Source organism: Narcine bancroftii, chromosome 9 (genome assembly GCF_036971445.1).
Source record: "Narcine bancroftii isolate sNarBan1 chromosome 9, sNarBan1.hap1, whole genome shotgun sequence".
Taxonomy (NCBI): Eukaryota; Metazoa; Chordata; class Chondrichthyes; order Torpediniformes; family Narcinidae; genus Narcine; species Narcine bancroftii.
This window is the reverse complement of record NC_091477.1, coordinates 69,680,473-69,702,953: the sequence shown is the minus strand read 5'-3', so window position 1 is coordinate 69,702,953 and position 22,481 is coordinate 69,680,473. Positions and strand designations below refer to the sequence as shown.

The window sequence follows — 22,481 nt, the reverse complement described above, 5'->3', positions numbered from 1 at the left end:
AGTGGTATGTGAGTGGAAAGAAAAAGGTTGAGAACCACTGCACTACACTGTTCAGTGCATTGTCGCTTTTAATGTGGTACACCCTCTTGACTAGGATTATGTTTTCACATGAAGCAGTGATTCATGTCCATCTGGTACTACTGTGAACCTGAGGTGGTGCTCTTTATCTTTAACTTTCACCTTGAGTTTACATGTATCTTTCGCGTTGAAGCTCTGTCCATTGTAGGCTTTGAGCAGTACAGGAATTCCATGGATGTATGGCTTTATCTTCATTGCCCTGATGTCACACTCACAGATCAAATTGACCTTTGCCCCTGTGTCTAACCTGAAAGGAATATTTGTTCCATTTGTATAGAATGACACAGTCCATTTATCCTGTTCAACACTTTTCACTTCCTGCATGAAATGTGTATCACTGAGGGCAGTTTCTTGTATAATGTGTACAGTGTCTTCTATAGTGTGTACATTTTTACTTCTGTTTAGTTTTCCTTTGGAAAACATTGCATAGAGATTCTGCCCTTTGTTTTTGTTACAGACTTTCCCATAAGATGGGCACTGCTTTGGCGCATGTTTAGTGCCGCATCGTTTACAGTTGAATGTCAATCCATCTTTTTGTTGGTTCCTGTATTTCATTTTTTTGCTTGTGTGTGTCCTGACACTGTGGGTATGACTATGCCTTCATTTTCACCTGCTTTTACAGTATCACCAAACTCTCTCGCATGCTGCACAGCTAGTTTACTGGCATGGTATATCTTCACAGATCCAGCTAAGGTAAGCTCTGTCTCTTGCAGCAACCTCTCTCTCACTTTCTTATCATTAATTCCAAATACATTGGATCTTGCAGTGATCCAGAATTGTATGTTCTTGCTTTTAATTTTGTCTGTTTAAAGTATCAAAGCTCTTTCCCTGCAGCTGTGTGTGCGAGAGGAACACTTATCTCTCGAAAGTTTCATTTTTCTTTGGTGAACAGTATTCAAATATCTCAATAACCTTGTTGAATTTGTTCTGGTCTTCTGCCTCAGCAAAAACAAATGTATTGAAAACCTCTGGAGGTTGAGGTGCCGCCACGGTAAGTAGCAGTGCAATCTTCCATGTATCCAGTTGGCTATTGATTCCAATTGCTTGCAGGTAAAGCATAAGTCTCTGCTTAACCAGCCTCCACTTGTGGTCAATATTACTAGTCCAATTTACAGCATTAGGATCTTTTAAACCCTCTATATTAACTCTGCTAATATCGACTGTTACTCACTATGCTCACTGAGGGTTTTTTTCTTCTTTCTGTGCCCTGAAAGAACTTGGCTGTTTCTTCCATCTGGCTGCTTTTTCCACTCCTGGTACCATGTAATGTTTATTTTATTACACTAAAGAAGCTTGGGTTCTTTTTAAAACAACTAGATTTATTAACTAAGCAACCAGCACTAAAAACAGAAGATACATGCAGACATCATGGGAAGGCATCCAACTTGAATCTACTAAAGATGTAACAATATTCGCAAGTTGCAACATTCCCCAGATGTTACACACTCCATCTCTGACTCCTCCTGGTGGTAGGACTCTATCACTACAGTGAGTGCATGAAAAGGGCTGCTGGAAGAAGTGGTTGAGGCAGATCTCATTGCAATAATTAAGAAAAAATTTGGACAGCTACATGGATAGGATAGGTTTAGGGAGATATGGGCCAAATCGAGGGAGGTGGGACGAGTGTGGGTGGGACATTTTGGTTGGTGTGGGCAGATTGAGACAAATGGCCTGTTTCCATATTGAAGGCCCCTATGACTCTCTCTGTAACTCCCTTCAGAAGATTAAGTCCCATGAGATCCACGGTGAGTTGGTAAGTTAGATTCATGATCGGCTGGTCAGAATGCGGTGGTGGTTGTTTTTTACTTGACTACTGGTCTGTAACCAGTGGTGTTCTGCAAAAATCAGTGCTGGGTCCTTTGTAGTTTGTGATTTTATATAAATGATTTGAAAACAAATGTAAGTGGTCTGATTAGTCAGTCTGCAGGTGACATGAAAGCTGGTGGGTTGTGGGTAGTGAGGAAGTTTGTCAAAGCATAAAACAGGTGATAGATCAGTTGGAAATATGAGAGAAGGGTCAGTAGTTGGAGTTTAATCTGGCCCAGTGTGAGGTCTTGCATTTTCAAAGTTCTAATGCAAGGAGAGAGGTTTACAATGTATTGTGACAGATTATGTTATATTTTATATTGTATATAGATATGTTTTAAAAGGAGATAAATTGTGGCAGGATTTTTAGTGAAGGTCACATACAAACACTTTAAAACAGATCTCATTTAAAATGCCAGAGCAAGCCAGACAGTCCAGGCTCCAGGTGCCTTTGCAAAAAACTTTGAAGAATGTCTATAAGGACTTCACAAGTAAGTGTTAATTGGACATGTTGTGGAGTAATGGATTATTGTTTTGGAACAATGAACGAACTCGGAAGATCGGGTCTAGAGCCACAGTCTGTCTGAGGGCAGTTGGCTGTTCTAAAAGGATTATGTGGTTTTTTTCTCTGTGTGTGTGTGTGTGTGTGTGTGTGTGTGTGTGTGTGTGTGTGTGTGTGTGTGTGTGTGTGTGTGTGTGTGTGTGTGTGTGTGTGTGTGTGTGTGTGTGTGAGATAGAGAGATAGTTCAGTTCTACAGTTCAGCAGCAGCTGGGACTGGAACATGACAAACTGGCAAGCTTGTGGAAAAATCCCATTTTGAAGATGGATTGTGAGTTCTTAGTTCAGCCTGATCAAAGCCCTTGTGGTCCATACAAGAGGAGAGAACTGGCTGCATAATGTTTCACTTGAAATAAGGGAAATCTGTGGTGACCTGAAAGAAAGAGGTTATCATCTGGAAAACCCTGATGGGACAAGTTTCTTCAGCAAGACACTGACATGGCTGATCTGAAGAAATCAGTTGTGGGTGTCCAACGAGCAACAAATCTCTCTCTGAAAACCGACAAGAACCTTCCTGAGTGGTAACCATTTACCTTTCAAGAACTAAAGCCTGGTGAAATTCATAAATGTTAAATTCTGTGCACAGTATAAGTATTGCCTGATACCAGTGAACTTGGAGGAGTGAGAAGTGAGATTGGACTGTGAATCAAAGGACTTTTCTGAATTTACACACACGTTACATACACATGTGCTTAGAATTAGAAGGGGGTGAAGTTAGGTTAAGTTAATAGTAATAAGTTAAAGTTTGATCCTGTTTTCATATTTAAAGATAATTAAAAAGCAACTTTTGCTTAAGTAACCATTTGTCTTGGTGAATTTCTATTGCTGCTGGGTTTTGGGGTCCTCTGGGCTCATAACAGTATGGCAGGGTTCTTCAGAGCCTGGGTCTAATCTTGACCATAATTCATAGCTCCCTGAACGTTGCCACACTTTGGTTAGGGATATAAGAGTCGGGAAGTCATACTGCAGCTACATAAAACTTTGTTCAGTTCACATTGGAGAGGATGCAGAGGAGCTTCACCATATTTTTTCCTAGATTAGAGAGTATTAGGGTTAGGGTTAGAGCATTAGTGAGAAGGAGAGGTTGAAGCCCACTACAGTGCTCTTGTGTTAGTACTAATTCTTCTTTGTTTCACTGTAACTCTGTCATTGAGCTCCTGCTCTTCTACTTTATACAGTGCCCAGTGAGGAATGAACTCACGACCCCTAGTTTACAAGGCCAGTGCTATCGGAGCCTCTGTGCTTTGTGAATACCTGTTGACCTGTTAGACATCCCACAGAAGAATGCTTCTCACTCCATTAGCTATAATATGACAGACAAACGGACATCATCCAGTTAGCTTGTGCTCCTCCTCTCACCTTATTCAGGCACCTGAATGATTTTCAGCATTCCTGAAGGGCTCAGACCCAAAACATCAACCAGCTAAGCTTCTCCAGCACTTTTATGTACCTGTGATGCACTGCAGCGCGGACAAACAGGCACAAATAATGAAAGGCTGTACTACAGGCTTTAATGAGCTTCAACTTGCACACCAGGCTCTGTATCCTCTCTGGCTCCGCGTGCTCTGCTTCTGCCCAGGGGCCAGCGTGAGCGTTTATGTGGGGCCGGTGATTGGCAGGGAGTAGGTGGAGCCAGTCTCCCAGGTTTCCTCCCTGCAGGGACAATGGGTTTCCCCCTGCAGTCGGCAGTGCAGGAGTGCGGACAGGTGCAAGCAGTCACCGAGAGTCTGGTGGTTGTATCACCACATTACTGCATTGGACAGACTTGGAATGTTTCTGCTGAAGTAGCAGAGGCCGAGGGGATGACCCGATGAAAGCCCATATCCCTCTCAACCTTTCAGGCTCGAAATCATGAGAGGCATCGATCTTTTTCCCAGTAGAGAAATACCAGAAGGGAAAAAGTTTAAAGGAGGTGAGTGTGGTGAGAGTTTTATACAGCCTGGGGTGGTCTGCTGGGAGTGGTAGACGTAGATAGGAAAGTGACAATGAAGAGGCATTTGGACTCATTAACAGGCCATTAATAGACTCCATACCAAGAGATCATTGGGGTCTCCCTTTCCTCTATTGATGACATTCACTGAAATCATTGCTTAAATAGAGCCCAAAGGATTATTGAAGGATCCTTACCATCTTTGACCCATTACCATCAGGAAGAAGGTACAGAAGCATCAAATTCAAGTTTATTGTATCTGATTGTACATATACAGGTATAACCTAGCATAAGGAATTGAAAAGTGTTTCATTGAGGAAGGGATGAGGCAGGAACTAAACAGAGTAAATTTGGGACAGGTATTCACAAAGCACAGAGGATCCGATAGCCCAGTGGTTAGAGCACTGGCCTTGTAAACGAGGGGTCGCGAGTCCATTCCTCGCTGGGCACTGAACAAAGTGGTGACTCTCTACCTTACCGTAGACAAAGTTAAAGAATTTCATGTATGTTACATTTTAAATGTAGTTTTAGGTTCCAGTAATGGAACCTTTACCTTTAGAAGTAATGTAGAGGACATTAGGGGGCTTCTGGATTGATTTGTCCCTCTCAGACAGGGAGAAGAAGATAAGCAGGTGAGGCAGTTAAGAGGAAGAAGGAAGGGTCCATTAGATTTAGGAAACAAATAACAGGAAGAGCTCATGTGATGAGTGGAGATCCACAGGGATGTTCTGGGAACCCGGCTATTTGTGAGTTTTATAAATGACCTAGATGAAGAAGTGGAAGGATGGGTCAGTACTTTGAAGATGATACAAAGTTTGGAGGAGTTTTGGGTGGTTTGGAGGGTTGATATAGGTTACAAAAGGAAATAGACAGGATGCAGAATTGGGTGGAAAAGTGGCAGATGGAGCTCAATTTGGATTAGTGTGAAGTGATGCATTTTGGAAGGGAAAACCAAAGGATGAGCACAGGGTTAATGGACAGATGCTTAACAGTGTGGAAAAAATTAGAGGGATCTTGGGGTCCAAATCCATGCATCTCTCAAGGTCACTGCCCAGGTTGATAGGATAGTTAAGAAGGCCAAGGGATGCTGTGATTCATAAGTTGGGGTATTGAGTTCAGGAGTCAAGAGGTCATGTTGCATCTCTGCAAATGTTTGGTGAGACCACACGGACTATTGTGTTCAGTTCTGATTTCCTCCTTATAGGAAGGATGGAGAGTGTGCAGAGGAGATTTATCAGGATTTGCCTGGATTGGAAAATATGTCTTATGAGGCAAGGTCAACAGAGCTAGGACTCATCTCTCTGGAGTGAAGAAAGATGAGAGATGACTTGGTGGAAGTGTACAAGATTCTGAGAGGCATAGATAAGGTAGACAGCCAATGCCTTTTCCCAAGGTGGGAACACCAAACACAGACATATGTACAAGGTGAAGGGAAGAGAGTTTAGGGAAGACATCAGAGATTTTTTTACTCTGAGTTGTGAGTGCCTGGAATGTCTTGCTAGGGTGATGGTGAAGGCTGAAACATTAGGGGCATTTAAGAGTCTTAGATGGAAGAAAAATAGAGGTTTATGAGGCAGGAAGGGTTTAGGTTTTTTTTGGTAGTTCTATATAGGTTGGCATATTGAGTGGTGAAGGGCCTGTACTGTGCTGTAGTGATCTATGTTCTATGAAACAGTGTATCTCCAGACCATAGTGCACAGGCAGAGACACACCGTGCACCCTACACATATGTGATATATTGATCCAAAGCAAATGTATATAAAACTAATTTACAGGTTTCTAGGATTGTTCAACAGTCTCTCTGCCTGCAGGAAGAAGCTGTTCCCCACTTGCCTGTCCTGCTTTTTATGCTCCTGTACCTCTCAAAGATACCGTGGGCTGGTTGGCAAGGGTCCTCGATGATTCTCTGAACCCTTTTTAAGCACCGCTCCCTGTCGATATCATTGATAGAGGGAAGGGAAATCCCAGTGATCTTCTTAGATTTTTAATCATCCTCTATTCTGACTTCTGATCTGATGCTTTGCAGCTACCATACCAGATTATGATGCGGCCAGCTAGGGCACTTTCCATTGTGCTCCTGTAGAACATTGTTTGGATGATGGCTGGTAGCCTTACCCTCCTCAACCTCCTTAGGGAGCGTATACCCTACTGTAGATGCCAAGGAACTTTGTGCTCCCCACTCTCTCTATAACGGAGCCATTGATATGTAATAGGGAACTTCTTTTGCCCTCCTGAAGTCCACAATCCTATTCTTTAGGACGGGACATTTAGCATGGCGGTTAGCACAATGCCTTTACAGCGCCAGCAACCGGGACCGGGGTTCGAATCCCATGCTGTTTGTAAGGAGTGTCTGTGTTGGTTTTCCTTGGAAGCTCTGGTGTCCTCCCTCTGTTCAAAATGTATCGGGGTCAGAAGTGGCCTGTTACTGTGCTATATATCTAAATTTAAATTTAAAAAATTTGATCAAAATAAAGACTGCTAGGCTGGGAAATATCCTGTAACCCTGGTTCTCATAAATGAAATGGAGGAAATTATTCCAGATTGTTTCTGCATATTTATTTTATATTGTATTTCTATGTGTGTATGTGATTTATATGTGCCTTGTGAACAATGTATTATGTGTGGATGTGCATCTGCTGTGTTATCTGAATGTATATGTACGGCCAGATGATAATGAGCTTGAACTTACAGGCAAATGGGATTGGTTTAGATCAGCATCATGGTCAGCACAGACATGGAAGGCCAAAGTCTGTTCCTGAGCTGTCCTATGTAGCATGTACCCTACTGACATCTGTAAACCCTCTGTTACCCCCTGCCACCACTGTCTCCCCTTCCAGAATGGTGAGCAGTGTTGGATTGTGACATGGTAACTGATAGAAGACTCTGATTTAAAGAAGAAAGTGCAGTTTCCGATGGAGCATGTGATATCTCTGCACTGTGAGATGTAGACATGTGGGAGATCCTGGAGAGTGCTGAAGTTTATTTGAAAATGAAATCACGAGGAGATCAGATTAGAACATCGATATCTTTGTTTTGCCTTAGAGTGCCAGCAGTCAGTGGGTAATGAGATTCATAAGCGATTCACTTAGTGAGTCACAAACCAAATTTGCATTTGAAATAATGAAAGCTCCGCCATTAATAAATGATATAAGTCCACATTATGTGGACTTTAAATTGGAAATTGCCTGAATTACCTCATAAATAACCGTGGGAAGAAGAGGATTTTCAGCAACTTGTCTTTTTATTTGGTATACAAGCTTTCTGGCCTCCTAATTATACTGTATGTTTGCACTGATATATTCGTTCTGCAGTATGATTTGGCTGCTTATTTACCAAATTTATAGATGGGCATTCAGTGTCCGCACCTGTTATATTGAGCACAGATCACAGATGATTCAAAACCAGCCCTGAGAAGCTTCTGCAGCCAACGTTTTGGGTTGTATCAATAAGCACCCAGTACAAACAATAGGACATCATTTGGTCATCATGCCACCCAATGGTTACAACATACTTGAGCCCACTTTTGGTTCCTACCGTGTAGTGACTTGGGAAATGTCACGAAAAGAAAGGCCCAAAAATGGTTCATACTTTAAAACATCAGGTTACATTTAGTATCTCTGTAAAAGGTGGGGTTGAGTCTATTTCGTGCATTAGAAGCATTTGATCATTCAAAACTAATGGCTGATTGTTGGTGGACTGAGTTTATTTTAATTTGGCTGTTTGAGGAGCAATACTTTTGAGCTGTACTGATGTTGGAATAGAGATAGAGAGTCACATGATTCAGGCCCTTGTGCCCACCAAATTCAGGCTGTTTATCAGTCACCCATTTTCGTGAATCCTATTTTATTCATCCTACATTCTCATCAGTGCCTCGGATTCTGCCGCTCATCTAAACACCAGGGGCAACTTAGTGCTGCCATTTAATCTGCCATCCTACATGATTTTGGGATGTGGATGGGAACTGGAGCACCGGGGTGGGGGAGTCATAGGGAGAACATGCAAACTCTGCATAGACATCACCCGAGGTCAAGATTGGGCCCAGGTCTCCAGCGATGCGAGTGGCTCTACAACTGTGCTGAATGGGCAGGAGGCACAGAGGTTCTTCTTTTGCTGAGGAGCAGCAAGTATCTGAAGTGCGTTGTGCATTGGGTCCGATAGATGACCCCTGGTCTGGGCCAGAGGTCAGATTGTACTGAAAGTAGGTGTTTTTACCTAGGACCATGCACCGTAGAAATGTGCTTAACTGTAGAGCAGTTATAGATCTCAGATCAAGAAGTTTGTTTCGTCAGCTTTTGGTAAGATTTTTGCTCTTTCTGCCACTTATAAACTTCCCCATCTAATATCAAAAGAAGCTCATGTGCATGGTTCAGCAAGATTTTTAATCTTGCCCATCGTAGACCAATGAATCTTATTTACATCCAGGTGTGTTTAACCCCATTTCCCCTGCTATTCTATAAGCCAACACTCCAATTGCACTTTTTGTTCTTATTGAGAACGGCCATCTCTTATGACCTCAGTATGACATTGTGTATAACTAGCATGGTCTTTAGTTAATTGTAATTGTGGATGAGGTGGGTGCTGTTTGAGATGAGGTAGGGTTTGTTTCCATGCTGCATCTATTGGTGACTACATTACCCTCTCCAAAGGGCACCAAAATGATAAAGGATTTCACGCTGAAACTACCAAGGTGAGATGAGGAGAATAAGTTCTGAGGGTCCAAGAAATGATGAGTCTGAACACAGTTCAATCACAAAGGGTGGGCTTTATTCAGCAGATGGCTGGAGGGGCCGGCTCAGGTATGCCCAAAGGAGTCCATGGGAGCCATTCACAAGGTGTGCGATTGCTTCTGGGTGGACACGACCTTGATTGGCAGTTGAAGTGACTTTTCACTAGGCTCTTGCTTGAAGAGGTCACATGATCTTCCCCATTCGACAAGGTCGGTGTCATCGTGACATTACCCGGTGGAACCCACAAAGCCGTTCCACAGGACTTGCAGTGAAGCTCAGGGCACGAAAGTGCAGGAGAAACTCCGCAGGTCTTGCATCACCCATAGGAAATAAAAACCAATCGACAATTACAATTAACTAAAGACTAAGCCTTGCATTCCCACAAAGGCCTCAGGCTTGAAATATTGTCTGCCTTTTACTTCTGACCTGCTAAGTTTCTCCAGCATGACCTTGTGCTGCACTCAACCCCAGCATCTGCAGATTGTCTTGTTTACCTTCACTTTCAATGAAGTTCTTTCTCTTTGTGTCTTTCTCTTTATAACGGAGTTTAGCCACTAAAAAAGAAAATAGAAGGAATTTCTCGGATGAGGTGTGGACATCTGTGTCTCACATTCCAGAGCTCTTTGAGAATCACCTATGACAAATGATGATGGAGATAGAGAAGGCAGTTTAATGTGTTGTGCACCAGATTTCCTAACATCACTTCTATGACTTTGTAGCATGTTTGATTTCGAGACACAGAATGGTACAGGCCCACCCAGTCCTGGAGTCCGCAATGTCCGAATACACGCATGTGAGCCTATTAACCTTGTACATCTTTGCAACGTGAGACGAAATTAGGGCAGCACTCAGAGACTGAGGCAGGAAAACAATTTGGCGACTTAAAGGGTGTGGAGAGTATCTAACATACAAGAGTGGGTGAGTTTTCGTCTCAAGCTTTCAAGAAAAATTAACTGCTATGAGCTACATCTACATATTGTGCCACAGTCATGCAGCACTGAACAGACCCTTCAGCCCAACTTGTCCATACTGACCAATTAGTATACTGGGCTAGTCCCATTTCCATGCATCTGATCCATTATCCTTCTATCCTTAAATTTGTCCAAATACCTTTTGAATGTCAAAATCATAACTGCTTCGTTTCCTTTGGCAGCTCTTTGAACCAGTTTCCCTTTAGGTCCCTCTGAAATCTCTCCCCTCTCTCCTTAAATCTAAGCCCTCTAGTTCGATATGGAACGTGATTAGAGATATCTTTGCTTATTGCTCACTGAAGCTCCTTTCCATTTTAGCATCATACGTTATAGGCACTAAATGATGAACAGCAAGATTTTCTGCAATGAATAAAGGAGATATAAAAAGATCATCTAGAAGAAGTAGTTTGGCAGCAAAAAAAATATGTTAAAACATAAATTAGATGCATGTAAAAAAAGATCTGTGGGTTATATTGAAAATTCAGGGTGCTGGGATCAACCAGAGAGCTAGCACAGATATAGATGGGTTGAATGGACACCTGTCCCCTACATTATTGTGTGGAGGTGAAGTCTGACCAGTTTATCTTCCAGTTCCCATGGTTCAGACCTGATTCTAGGTAATTTTACAGATCCACATTCCTGGTGTAGGTAGGGATCAAGGTGGGAGGGATGTTGAGGCACCTTGAGGGGGTGTGAGGCAAGACTTGTAAAATCTCTGCCCTGGTTATCTGTGATTGATATATAATGGTCTTGCAGGTGATTGGTCCATTGGCCAACTAAGATCATTCTCATTGGATGAGGTCAGTGCTCGACGGTGAGCCAGCAGCTCATGCCACTGGGCATCACAATTCAACTTGTGACTGCATAAAGACAAGAAATGATGCCACAAAGGGTCTTTCGAGAAGCTTGTTTGCCACTGGATGCGCTGCAGTTAATCTCAAGTTTGGCTGTGAACAAACTTCTAACAAGGCATAGAAAGTAATTTGAATTGATCTGAGCATAATTGGTATAGCCCTCTGCAGTGCTGAGGTAAGTGTAAAAGAGAAAGAGGGGATCTTTGTGTTGAAGTTTGAATTAGGCGGAAATCTCAGTTACAACAAGGGGAAGCTGAGTGTTCTGACAGTACAAGTCATCTGTGTATGATATTATCTGACATCATGACATGTTATATTTGAATTTGCAAAGATTCCCACAGCAACAAGAAAGTTGGGGGTAAAACAGTTGAAGCAAAAACACACAATGCTGGAGAGACTCAGCAGGTCAGTGTCCTTTATGTAGCAAAGGCAGGGATACAGAAAGGGCTTGAGCCCTTCATCAGAATATTAGAAAATGCCTGTGAGCATCAGAATGAAAGAGTGGGAGGGAGAAAGGGGGAGGGATGGCAGGGCAGGAGATGACAGGTGGAGAAGGGAAGGAGGAGAAAGCAGAGCTTGAGAGTAATAGGGGCTGCAGTGAAAGAGAATCCCACAGAACTCCCTTCAGAGAGCAACAGCGAACTTCTTCAGGGCAGGCATCCCTCGAAGAGCTTTCACAGAGTTGTAGTCAGAGGTAAAACACAGAATTCTGTGGATACCATGGTTGAACTAACAACTTTTGGCAACAATGTTTGTCATGTAAATTATTTTCAATATTGAAGTTATGTACAGAAACTAATTGGATGCCCAGAAGTCCTACATAGAAGAAATAGTAAGTTTGTGAGGGAAATAAGTTAATGAGAAAATAAATGAGAAAAGAGCAAAACACCTACCCTATTCAATGATAAGCTCTAAAAGTGGATGTGCAGAGATAAAAGAGGTAAGGCTGCTTGGAACAAGGCATAAAATGTACAGGAGAATGGAGTGTGTGTGTGTGTGTGTGTGTGTGTGTGTGTGTGTGTGTGTGTGTGTGTGTGTGTGTGTGTGTGTGTGTGTGTGTGTGTGTGTGTGTGTGTGTGTGTGTGTGTGTGTGTGTGTGTGTGTGTGTGCGCGCGCTAAAATGCACTGTTATAAGAAAACATTCTTAACTGTATTCAAAGCATAAAAGTAAATAAATTACAATTAAATGTAATAGGTGTGATATTGAGTAATAATACTGTAGGATATTGGAGATAACAAGTTGTAATTCAGTTCCTTTATTCCAAAGTGCAATTGTTCATGAAAGATAAAAAGAATATAATAGAAGATTCTGAACAACTCTAGCCCAGGAACCCAAGTCAAAAAGAGATTGCACTGAAAAGAGCAGCAAAGTAGCTTCCGAAAGCTGGTTTTCCAGAGTGATAATGGCGAGTGGAAAAATAGAAGCATTGCTGCATTTGCTTCTGGAGGTGCAATTGGATGAGCAGGGCTTGGTTAGCCAGACAGTGTTTAACTCACTGCAACAGCTCGGGCAGGTGGACACAGAGGGTGTCCTCTTGTTCCTTCGTAAGTACATCACCCACCATCGTCACCTGCCACTAGCACGTTGTACCTCATTGTTGAAGGCAATGGCACAGGTGGTGAAGGCCAATATGGATGAGGTAGGCCGGGCAATGGCGAAAAAACTCATCACGTTGGCTGCGATGGAAATGGCCAAGTGCAAGGATGTGACTGAGGAGCACCAGGAGGTGGCAAGCACACTCCTCCTGAATGTGGGCCAGTGTTACACCAAGGAGGCAATGGACGAGCTTCTGTCATTGTTCCAGCCAAGGATAGAGCCCTCTTTCTTTGTGGTGCTGGCATTGGCCAACCTATGCAAAGAACATGTCCACTTCATGGTCCCCTTACTGAAACCTATTCTCCGAACCCTGGTCTCTCTGCTTCCTGGAGTTAAGGAAGTGAAAACCAAGTGGGTCTTCTGCTTTGCCTTGGGAATTTTCAGCGAAAGCATCCTCGCATACCTGTATGATAAAGAAGAAGCCCCAGATCCAACGGTAAAGAAGAATGCATTCTTCCTGGAGTTTTCCACTGCCTATGATGTCCTCTTCAACGCCTGGCTGCCTCTGAATGAATGCAACATCAGCACTGCCGTGATCGAGACGTTGGGGCAGATCACGCACCTTGTTCCCTTTGACAAGCTGGAGAACGAACTGCCAAGGATCATTCCCCAAGTCCTGGCCATGTACCAGGGAACCTCCAGTGACTTCTGCATCACCCAGGGTCTGTACGGTGTTCTACACACGGCCGTGGAGAGGAACAGCGAGGAGCTGGCTTTGCAGATCGATAGCTTACTTGGCAGTCTACACAGACAGATCTGCATTGCTCTGTGGCAGCCCAACCACACATATATGCAAAGGCAGCAACAAGAAATCCTTTGCTGCTTCAAACTTCTAACGCCAGCATTCACCTCTCAGATCATAGAATTTCTCCTGCTGAAACTGGAAATCAACAACAGCCAAGTGCAGCTGGGAACCTTGACCATCCTGGATCACCTTATCAACATGGCCCCTCTCTACATGGCCAGCCAGAAGAGCCAGATCCTGGCGGCCACCAAGCTGTTGGCTCTGGCCCCCAGCAACAGGGTGAAGGCGCAACTGGGCCAGGCGATCCACACAATGGCCACTCACGGGTACCTGCACTTGGATGGCGGGAAGGACATGGTGGAGTTCATCATCAGGCAGTGTGCTCTACCTGGGAGTGAGAACGAGGAGAAGCCGGTGGACCCCATTGCCCAGCCAGCAGATGTGGTGACAGACCAGGATCTGAGGAGGCAATGTGAGCACCTGATGAAGATGCTGACAGCCTTACCCCTTGACAACATCCTCTGGTCTCTGCTCCTGGAGCTCATTATCCCGGTTCGGTGCACAAACGCCTCGGCGATCATATGCGACTCCCTGGTGTCCCTTGCAATGAAGAAGGTCAAAGCCGGGCCCACAGCATGTCTCCTTGATTACAAGGAACATTCCAACATCCCCGGGCCGCAAGCCTTGTTGACCCGGCTCCTGACCACATCCTCCTCCCTGCATCAGGGGAAAAACAGATGCGCCCCCGCGCTGACTCTCCTGCAAGTCCTGGCCGCCGATATCCACCCGGCGGCGGCTGAAATCTGGCGAAGGGAATTCCCGACCCTGCTCCACCATCTGCAGGAGAGTCCGTCCGAGTTACCGCCGCAGAGCCAGTGGGAAGAGAAGCTGGTGAAGGTTTTGCTGGAGACCCTGGGATCGATCGCGGACGAGGAGTGGACCGGCCGCCTCGCCGCGGAACTGGCCGGTCACCTGCGCCGGCGCGGCAACTTCTCGCAGGAGAAGGGGTTCACGTACAAGTGTCTGGGCGCGGCGCTGCAGCTCAGCCGGGACGGAGAACTCGTCAGGAGCCAGTTGCAAGGTATGCTGCAGACTGTGCGACACGGCGACCGCCCGGAGGTGGAAGGTGTGGCCTTGGGGGTCGGATACTGCGCCGTGACCCACCTGGACCCCGTGCTGACGGCGCTGAAGGAATATGCAAAGCTGAACATCTTCAAGAAGACCGCAAGTTACTTCCAGATCATAAAGGACCAGGAGAACATTGAGGCCATCAAGGTCAAAAGCACACTCATCTCCTGCTACGGGCAAATCATGTCATTTACCCCAAAGGATCTCACTCCGGACAGAATAGACGGCGAGATTCTGGACAGCGTGCTCAACCATTATAACATCAAGATCCTGGGGATGAAGGTGGAGGTGAGGGACTTGACCCTGAAGTTAACTCTGATCAAAGCCGTGACACAGTCGGCCGAGGCCATCCGGTCCATTGCAAAGCCCAGCTACAGCTCTGGCAGGAAGGCCGAGCTGCTGCGTTCTATGCAAGAGCTCATCAAGGCCGAGCCGCCAGAAGTGCTGGCGACCCCTGTCCGCAAGGCTGCCATCGGCGCTTGCACGGCCCTCCTGAAACTGCCGCCCCCGCTGCGGGAGAGCGGCCACTTGATTCAGACCTGCCTGCACGGCGTCCTCGGTCTGGGGGCGACCTCGGCCGGCGAACCCCCAGCCCTCGGCACGGACGAGAGGCGGCTGCTCTTCGCCGACACCCTCGCCACGCTGCTGGCTTTTCTGAAGCAGGTCCTCGTGTCGGATCTGTCGGCCGCCGGGCTACGGTCCACACTGATGCACATGGACGCGTGGATCCAGTCGGCCAGGGAGCACACGCGTGAAAAGGCGGCCGAGATCGTGCTGCAGCTCCTCGTGTTTTACCTGGAAACTTGTGACTTCCACGACGAAGTCCCGTTTTGCGACCTGGGGACGGTGGTCGGGCGAGTGGCGCTTCGGTGCACCGACACCTCTTGCATGGTCAGGGAGACGGCGGTCGAGTGCCTGGACCTCCTGCTCGATCTCCAGCTGCGGTTCCAAGGGGCGCCCGCCATCCAGAAAGACGCGGAGGTGGAGCACCTGAAGCACCTGAAGCAGGAACTCGGCCGAGTCAGCCGGGGCTCGGTGTTCCAGGTGTGCGCCGACATCGGGAAGGTGCTCTCCAAGACCGTGGCCCGGGAGCAGCTGGGGAACCTGCTCTTCGCCTTGTTCAGCGGCCTCACGGACAGCCAGACCCGCGGCTCCGACGCCGCTTCCATCGTCAGCGGGGTCCTGGTTTCGTGGCGCGGTGCCAGCCTCACCGGGGTCCCGGACCTGATCAGAGCCCTGCACCGCCAGCTGCCGTCGATGGCCGAGGGTCCCGCTGCGCGGACGGCCAAGCGCACCCTCTCCCATCTGGTGTCGCAGCACGTGCCGGAGACCCTCTCCTGCCTCTTAACTTTCCCCATCCCGTTCGACAGCTGCATCGGCGACGTGTGGAGGTCTCTGATGAAAACCGACACGGTTGCCATGGCCTCTGTGAAATACCTACTGGATAACTTAAAGCTGCTGTATGAAGGTAGCAAGGACTCTCTGACCGGCAGTGGGGCAAGTTCTCAGCCTCACCAATCGCTGGCTGTCATCTGTGCCCTTCGTGAGGTCATATGCACCCAGGACTCCTTGGCCATGATAGGGAGTCTTTACCCCCAACTCTTCAGCACTGTCCTGGTTCACCTGAGCTCCAGTGTTCAACCCCGCTTGCCATGGGACTTCCTCAGAATGCAGTCCAGGAGGAAAGGTGCCTCTCCTCAGGGGCCTTCCAACGCCACGGCTTGCCGCTATTCGGTGGAGATTCTCCAAGCCGTGCTCGGGCAGGGAGAGGATGACGAAGGCTGGGATTTGCTCAGAAGGCCAGAGACACACCACGAGGGGGTGGCCCTGCTGGCGGGTGCCATTGCTGACCGAGCTGTGCCCCACCTTGTGGGCATCGTGGAACAACTGGCCCCGGTCCTCACCAACATACACGAGAGTCAGAGGATAACTGTGGCTGCCTTCTTCGGTGAGCTCCTTGGTCAGGCAGCAGCATCCGAGGTGCTGCTGACCGATACACTGGTGAGCACCCTGCTTCGGTGCTTGATTGACAGCTCCCCCGTGGTCCAGTGGTTGGCAATCAAGGGCCTGGGGAATTCTGGGGCTTGCGATGAGGGAGGAAGGTATGCCAGCAAGCTGCTGCCCACAATGCTCTCGCTCATGGGCATGAATTCCAAGCAGAACACTCTGCTGTCAGTCGAGGCAATGTCCACCCTCTCAAAGTCCTTGAAGACCCTGCCACCCCACCAAAAACAAGATATCCTGATTGATGTCATGTTGAACATTGAACCTTTCTTTGACCACCGGCAGGACAAGGTGAGGGCCGCAGCGTTCACCACCCTCGGGAAGTTGCTCCAATTTGACCACATGCACCAGGACCCAATTTTTACTGACCATTTGTGTTCCACCCTGATCTCCTTGCTGCTACACCTGAAGGACAGGAGTCAAGAAGTGAGCAGAGTTTGCAGATCAGTTCTGAGACAACTTGGGCCACTCCTGGCATCAGAGCGCTTGTGTGCTCTGTTTGAGGAGCTGGGGTCAGAAGAAAGGCCCCTGGATTATGAGAACTATTTGGCTGCAGCTTCTCTGTACATTGGCGAAGATCTGCCTGGCAAGGTCATCCACTGCATCCATCGCTGCGCTCTCTACTTCACCAACCCACAGACAGACATGCGGGAGAATGCGGCCACCTTGGCCAGTTGCCTCATGCCCAACGCCCCACCAGATTACCCCAGGTCACCAGCTGCAAACCAGGTGTGCCAAGAGATTATCACTCTGCTGTCGGATCATGTGCAAAGTGTCCGGATTAAAACGGTCGTTGGAATGCAACGTCTCTATATGTACTGACAATCGTTAGCTGGGGACAGGTCGCCTGGTGGGAAAAGCCTCCTGATGTAAGGAAAAGTAAGGCATATGAAAAAATTGAGATGGAGGTGCCTTTGTGGTGTGAGTTGGAAGCTATATAAATATCACCCACTTGTACATATTTCTCTGTAAAGAATATCTTTCTAATGATCTTTAACAAAACCCATTACTTTTATAAATGACTATTGTTTGTGCTGCAAAGTGTTGCATCTATTTAACAGTTGACATTTTTTCAATAAATGGTTTGGGTGAAGATGACTGGAATAAATAAAAAAAAAGAATAATTTTCCCATTCAGATTGACAAACACAATCAGTGCCTGATCTAACCAAGGGGAGCGTAACTGTTGGTTTGGAGGCTGGATTATTCTGCTGTGAATACCTGTGTTTGGTCTCCATGAAAGACCCTGATCTGACCCTGCTTAGGGCTACAATTCCCCATCCTTTCCAATCTGACCTCTCAGTTTTTATTTTGTCTCCAGCCCTGGTACAATGCTAGCTCAAGATGCAATACCTCATCTATCTCCTGGAGGCATTGCAGGCCTGGGCCAATTCTACTCAGAATGGGCCAGTTCTGCTTGTTATTGTTGAGGCTCCATTTTTCTTTTACTACTTGTGCAATCTGGCCTGATGGACGTGTCCCTGAGCCTTGCCATTAACCACACACTGCGCAGACAAAGAAGCACAACCTGTTTTTACTTGTCTCCATTTTAGTTTCACCCTATCAGGGATGTCACCACATGAGAGGCACGGCATGGTTAGTGTAGCAATTAGCACCAGCGAACTCAATTTCGAATCCGGCGCCATCTGTAAGGAGATTGTACACTCCCCTGTGATTGTGTGGGTTTCCCCTGGGTACTCCAGTTTCCTCCCTTCAAAAATGTATGGGGTTAATAGGTCAATTGGTCACCTGGTGTTATTGGCCAGCATGGGCTCGTGGGCCAGAAAGGCCTGTTACCATGCTGTATCTCTAATTAATAGTCCCATTGTTCTTCCCAGCCCTCTCCACCTTCTCTCCTGCAGAAAACTAACTTCGATTTCTACCTTACCCCAGTTTTGAGGCAGCGTTCCAGACCTGTTAGAATGTTTTGAGGCAGCGTTCCAGAATGTTGACTGGTTCTCTTTCCACAGATGCTGCCTGGCCTGGCCACAGTGACGCCAGCTGGCTGAGTCAGTATCTTCCTTCCTCTGTTGAAACCCCAGTGATGATTAAGGAACAACAGGGAAGAGGTCTAATTCTTAGCATCTCGTACAAACCCTGGAGAGTTGTGAAACACTCAGGAAGTAAATGGGATTGCCCTGCATTAAATTGCTTTCTTTGGGCCATTGGACATCAGGGTCAAATATTGATGTTCAGAGAGGGTGGAGGTTTTTTAGAAGGAGTTTCAATGCACATCCAATCTGCTCTTAACCTTGCTTCTTAACCAACCACCTTCCCTTCTCCCCATTCAAACCCTCAACGAGGCCACTTTCTGGCTTCATTGCAATCTCTGGCATCACCCATCACCATGGTGATTATGAGCTTACCTATTTTTTTTCTCTTCCCTGATTCATTTTCTCCAAGTATCAACAAGAAGATTTAATCAGTGTTTTATTCCAGGTAGGATAGAGAGCATCCAAGGTCAGGATCAAACCGATTCTACTGACTGCACCACTGTGCCAGCCTTCTCAACCCCAAACTAATTCTCCGTACATGTCCTCCATAGACTAAACACTGAGGTGAGAGACGTGTAGAGATTTAGATTAATTATTATTGTACCATCTGCCGAGATGGGATAAAAAGCTTCCTTTTGCTCTTTTGCATGCTGTTCAAAGCCTAGCAAAGAGCCTCTGTGATATGGAGCTGTTTTGCAAAAAAAGAGAAAAATAGAAAAGGATGTCCTTCGAGTGGTTCAAGGTCAAGCCACCAAGCCAGTGAGATCTATTGACCACAACTCTTGTTAGCTTATCAAGTATCACTGCCGCAAATAACTGCAGATTTGATCGCATCGTTCCTGCTAATCATTTATTTTCTCGAGCCAAAGAGCAGAGTTCTTTTTAAGATATTTTTATTGATTTGGTAGAGAGAAATATGACACGTTATATATTGTCTAAAAATTGGTTACATAACTTTTACATAATGCACTACAGACTATGAATCAGAAGTGATTCACAATGCTTGAATAAAGTGGAAATTTCCTTATAAAAACTTCACCTCATATTCTAATTTTGTGATATATTCATTGTTGGTTATCTAATTGGACTAATCTCTTCTACTTATAAAGGAAAATTAAAAAAAAGACCCCCCCCATTCTAATCCTATCTCTCCCACTAAAGTTTGCAAGTTCTACGTGTTGTTCTAAAAGCTGATGAACAACTTTGTAAAAAGCTGCCAGATTGTGTGGGAAGAAATATCGTCAATTTATCTTTAAAAATTATTCCAAACCAAAGTAGCATCCCACATGAGTGTTTTGTTGCCACTTTTTACTGTGCAGAATAAGTTATCTACAAACATACTAGTTAATGACATATAAGCCACGTTTTCTCTGATAATTAGTCGCCAATAGCTACTCAACGGATTACTTTGCCGTCATTAATCTCTTGGTGTGATTGCAGAGTTCAGACGGGAAGTTTTTCACTTCTAAGCCCTTAAGCTTTTTTAGTTCTCATCTCAAATCTGGAGCACAAAATCTTCGTCTGACTCACCCATGAAGGAACATTAAACATTGGGTGTGCTCTACTTTAGTTAAACTGAAGCTGGTGTCGGCCACTCAAGAGGAGATAAACGAACCAGTGGCAGATTCACATGGAAGATCACAGATAAAGTGCTGTGTCCCGTTCTGGTCACCACACCATAGGACAGATGGGAAAGCATAGGAGAGGGTGCAAATGAGGTCCCTCAGTATGTTGCCTGGAATGGTGTGTTTCGGTTATGGGGGAGACTAGAGAGGCTGGGTTCATTTTCCTTGGAGCACCGGTGACTGAGGAGGGATGTAATATAGAGGGAGCAAAACTATGAGGGGCACAGATGGAATGGATAGTGGGAAACCTCTAAATTGAGACATCTAACGCCAGGGGGCATGGATTTAAGGTGAGGAATAAAAGTTCTAAGGAAAAAAGAATCATTCAGGTGACGGGTGCAATTTTGGACTCTCTTCCTGAGGCAGAGCTGGAATCAGGATGATTAAAAGGTATCTGGATGAAACCTTGAATAAGCAAGTCATTGAAGGCTCAGGGTCCTGCTGATAAATGGGATTAGGACAGATGGTTAGCAAGGACAAGCTGGGCTTTTTTCTGTGATGTTTGACTCTGACGATGTATGAATCACTGCAGCAGATTGTTGGTCTCCAAGGGAATAAATTTATCAGGTAGCAAGTTGGAGCTGAATCCAAAATCTCATTATTCGTGAAAAATCTCAGGGGGTCAAACGCTCCTATCCCTTGGGTGTTGCTTTGTCTTTTCACTCTTTCAAGATATGCTGCCAGTATTGGGTGACCTGACCTTGGCAAGTGGCTGGAACTCTTCTCAGGACCCCATATCTTGCACCCTGCTTTTGTCCTAATATTTCAGGTGCCAGAACTCACCAGAAACGACGACAAGGAGGTGCCCAGAGCGACCCCTTGAGGTGCCGGAGTGGCCCTCTGGTGAGCTCTGGCTGCACTGCACCCCTGCCCATCAGAGATTTGGGAGGATGGCCTTTCTCCTCTGTGCAACAGAGTCACGGATTTACCTCTGGGAACCCATGCAACTTGAGCAAGTTGCCTTCTCCTGAACATGCTGTGGGCTAGGTTTGTACTGTTCACGGTTTACTGTTCAAATTTTAATTTAGAGAGGGTTATTCTTTTGTTGAAGTTGACTTGAAGTTTCTGAAAATTGTAGGGAATTAGATACTGTTTGATTCATTATTAAGAAGGTGTGCACACATTGTGAAACTCCTACTCTAATTAATCATTTGTGACTGAGGTTGTAATAGATGGTCCTGAAGCTGCCGCTGATGACAAAAATTAATAATTACTCTTACTGTTTTCTTTTACATGGAGCCTTTTTAAAACTTAATGCTGTATTTGAGGCTTTTTACATGTTAGCTACAGGCAACTCCTGAGACCCACACCCTGTTGCAGAGTGTAGGTCATATCAATAAACAAAATGTTATTGTGTCTACGGTATGACACATCCCGATGCAAATGAAAATCTTACTTGCTGTAACTTCCCAGTTACATAAGGCACAGTAGCACAGCAAGTCTAATTAAGGTGATACAAAGAGGGAAAAAAGATACTAATTATAAAATAAAATGAATGCTAAATAATAAATGTTCACAGAGAAAGACAAAAGTTTCATCTGCTGGAGAAAACCTTGAGTAAACAGTGAACTGCTGGAGCAACTTGGCAGGGCAGGCAGCATCCATGGCTAGAAATGGTCAGACAATGTTTATCGAGATTAAACTATCACCCCATCTTTTGACTTTTTAAGGTAGGATTGGTGTAATCAGCTACACAATGGATGATGGCCTTTTTCCGTGGCGTGTGACTCTGTGAATCCTCCGTGGTTGCACCGTACAGCCATTCAGAAAGTGCCCTGTGGTTACTCACCCAATCTTCCACTCATCCTAAGTTATTCTCTTCACACTTTCATCTACTGCTTCCAGATTCCATCACTGGGGTTCATTCAGGAAGTTTGCTGAAGGAGGGAAATAAACTATCCTTGAATCAGGTGGCGCATGATTTCACACTTAAGAATCTTTGTCCTGATGGGAGAGGGGTAAAGGAAATGTGGATGAGGTGAGATGAATCCTTTAATATTTTGACTGCTTTTCCAAGAGAGAGGGAGTTATAGGATCACCAGAAGGGAAGGTTTGATGGACTGAACTACATTCACACCTGCTGATCTAGCTCGAAGATCAACAAGGAGGGAATTGCAGAAAGGGTTAATTGTAGCTGAGACCAAGTGGAGAAATACCGATCAAGGCAGAAAATCACTAAGATGAACAAACCTCCCATGAAGGTGACAGCAGGAACCGAGAGCTGTTAACTTTTACCCTTGGCGAACAGATAACAGGTAATGAGTTTGAACTGAAGTATAAAACGTTCCTCATGCCCTTCAAGGTATCCTGCTAATCAATACCAATATCTTTGACTTATAGAACAATGGTGGAAAAATTTGTTTATTTTGATGTATAAATATCTGATCAAAATTGTCGTTCAGAGCACCAGTGACAGTGTCTAGAAGTCCTGATCCCTCCAGGATATCATGAAATAAAGCTTTGT

General features: G+C 45.6%; 1 protein-coding gene and 1 long non-coding RNA gene across 4 annotated transcripts; one reads left to right on the top strand and one right to left on the bottom strand.

Annotated features, from left to right (window-relative positions):
- Nucleotides 1-9,115: 9,115 nt before the first annotated feature.
- On the bottom strand, nt 9,116-10,833 carry LOC138742974 (uncharacterized). Of its 2 annotated transcripts, XR_011344550.1 has the most exons (3): nt 10,622-10,828; nt 9,527-9,654; nt 9,116-9,410 (listed from the first exon to the last, which is right to left on the bottom strand). It is a non-coding gene; the product is annotated as an uncharacterized lncRNA (long non-coding RNA). The 2 variants fall into 2 exon arrangements; XR_011344549.1 differs by having other exon boundaries at nt 9,116-9,654; nt 10,622-10,833.
- A 110-nt stretch (nt 10,834-10,943) lies between these two features.
- Nucleotides 10,944-17,356, top strand: LOC138742243 (maestro heat-like repeat-containing protein family member 1). Of its 2 annotated transcripts, none has more exons than XM_069896359.1 (2): nt 10,944-11,100; nt 12,193-17,356. In XM_069896359.1, exon 2 carries the CDS (start codon nt 12,329-12,331, stop codon nt 17,219-17,221), a length of 4,893 nt encoding a protein of 1,630 aa, XP_069752460.1. In that variant the 5' UTR covers nt 10,944-11,100; nt 12,193-12,328; the 3' UTR covers nt 17,222-17,356. The 2 variants fall into 2 exon arrangements, with proteins under 2 accessions (XP_069752460.1, XP_069752461.1); XM_069896360.1 differs by lacking the exon at nt 10,944-11,100 and adding an exon at nt 11,734-11,865.
- The last annotated feature ends 5,125 nt before the right edge of the window (nt 17,357-22,481 follow it).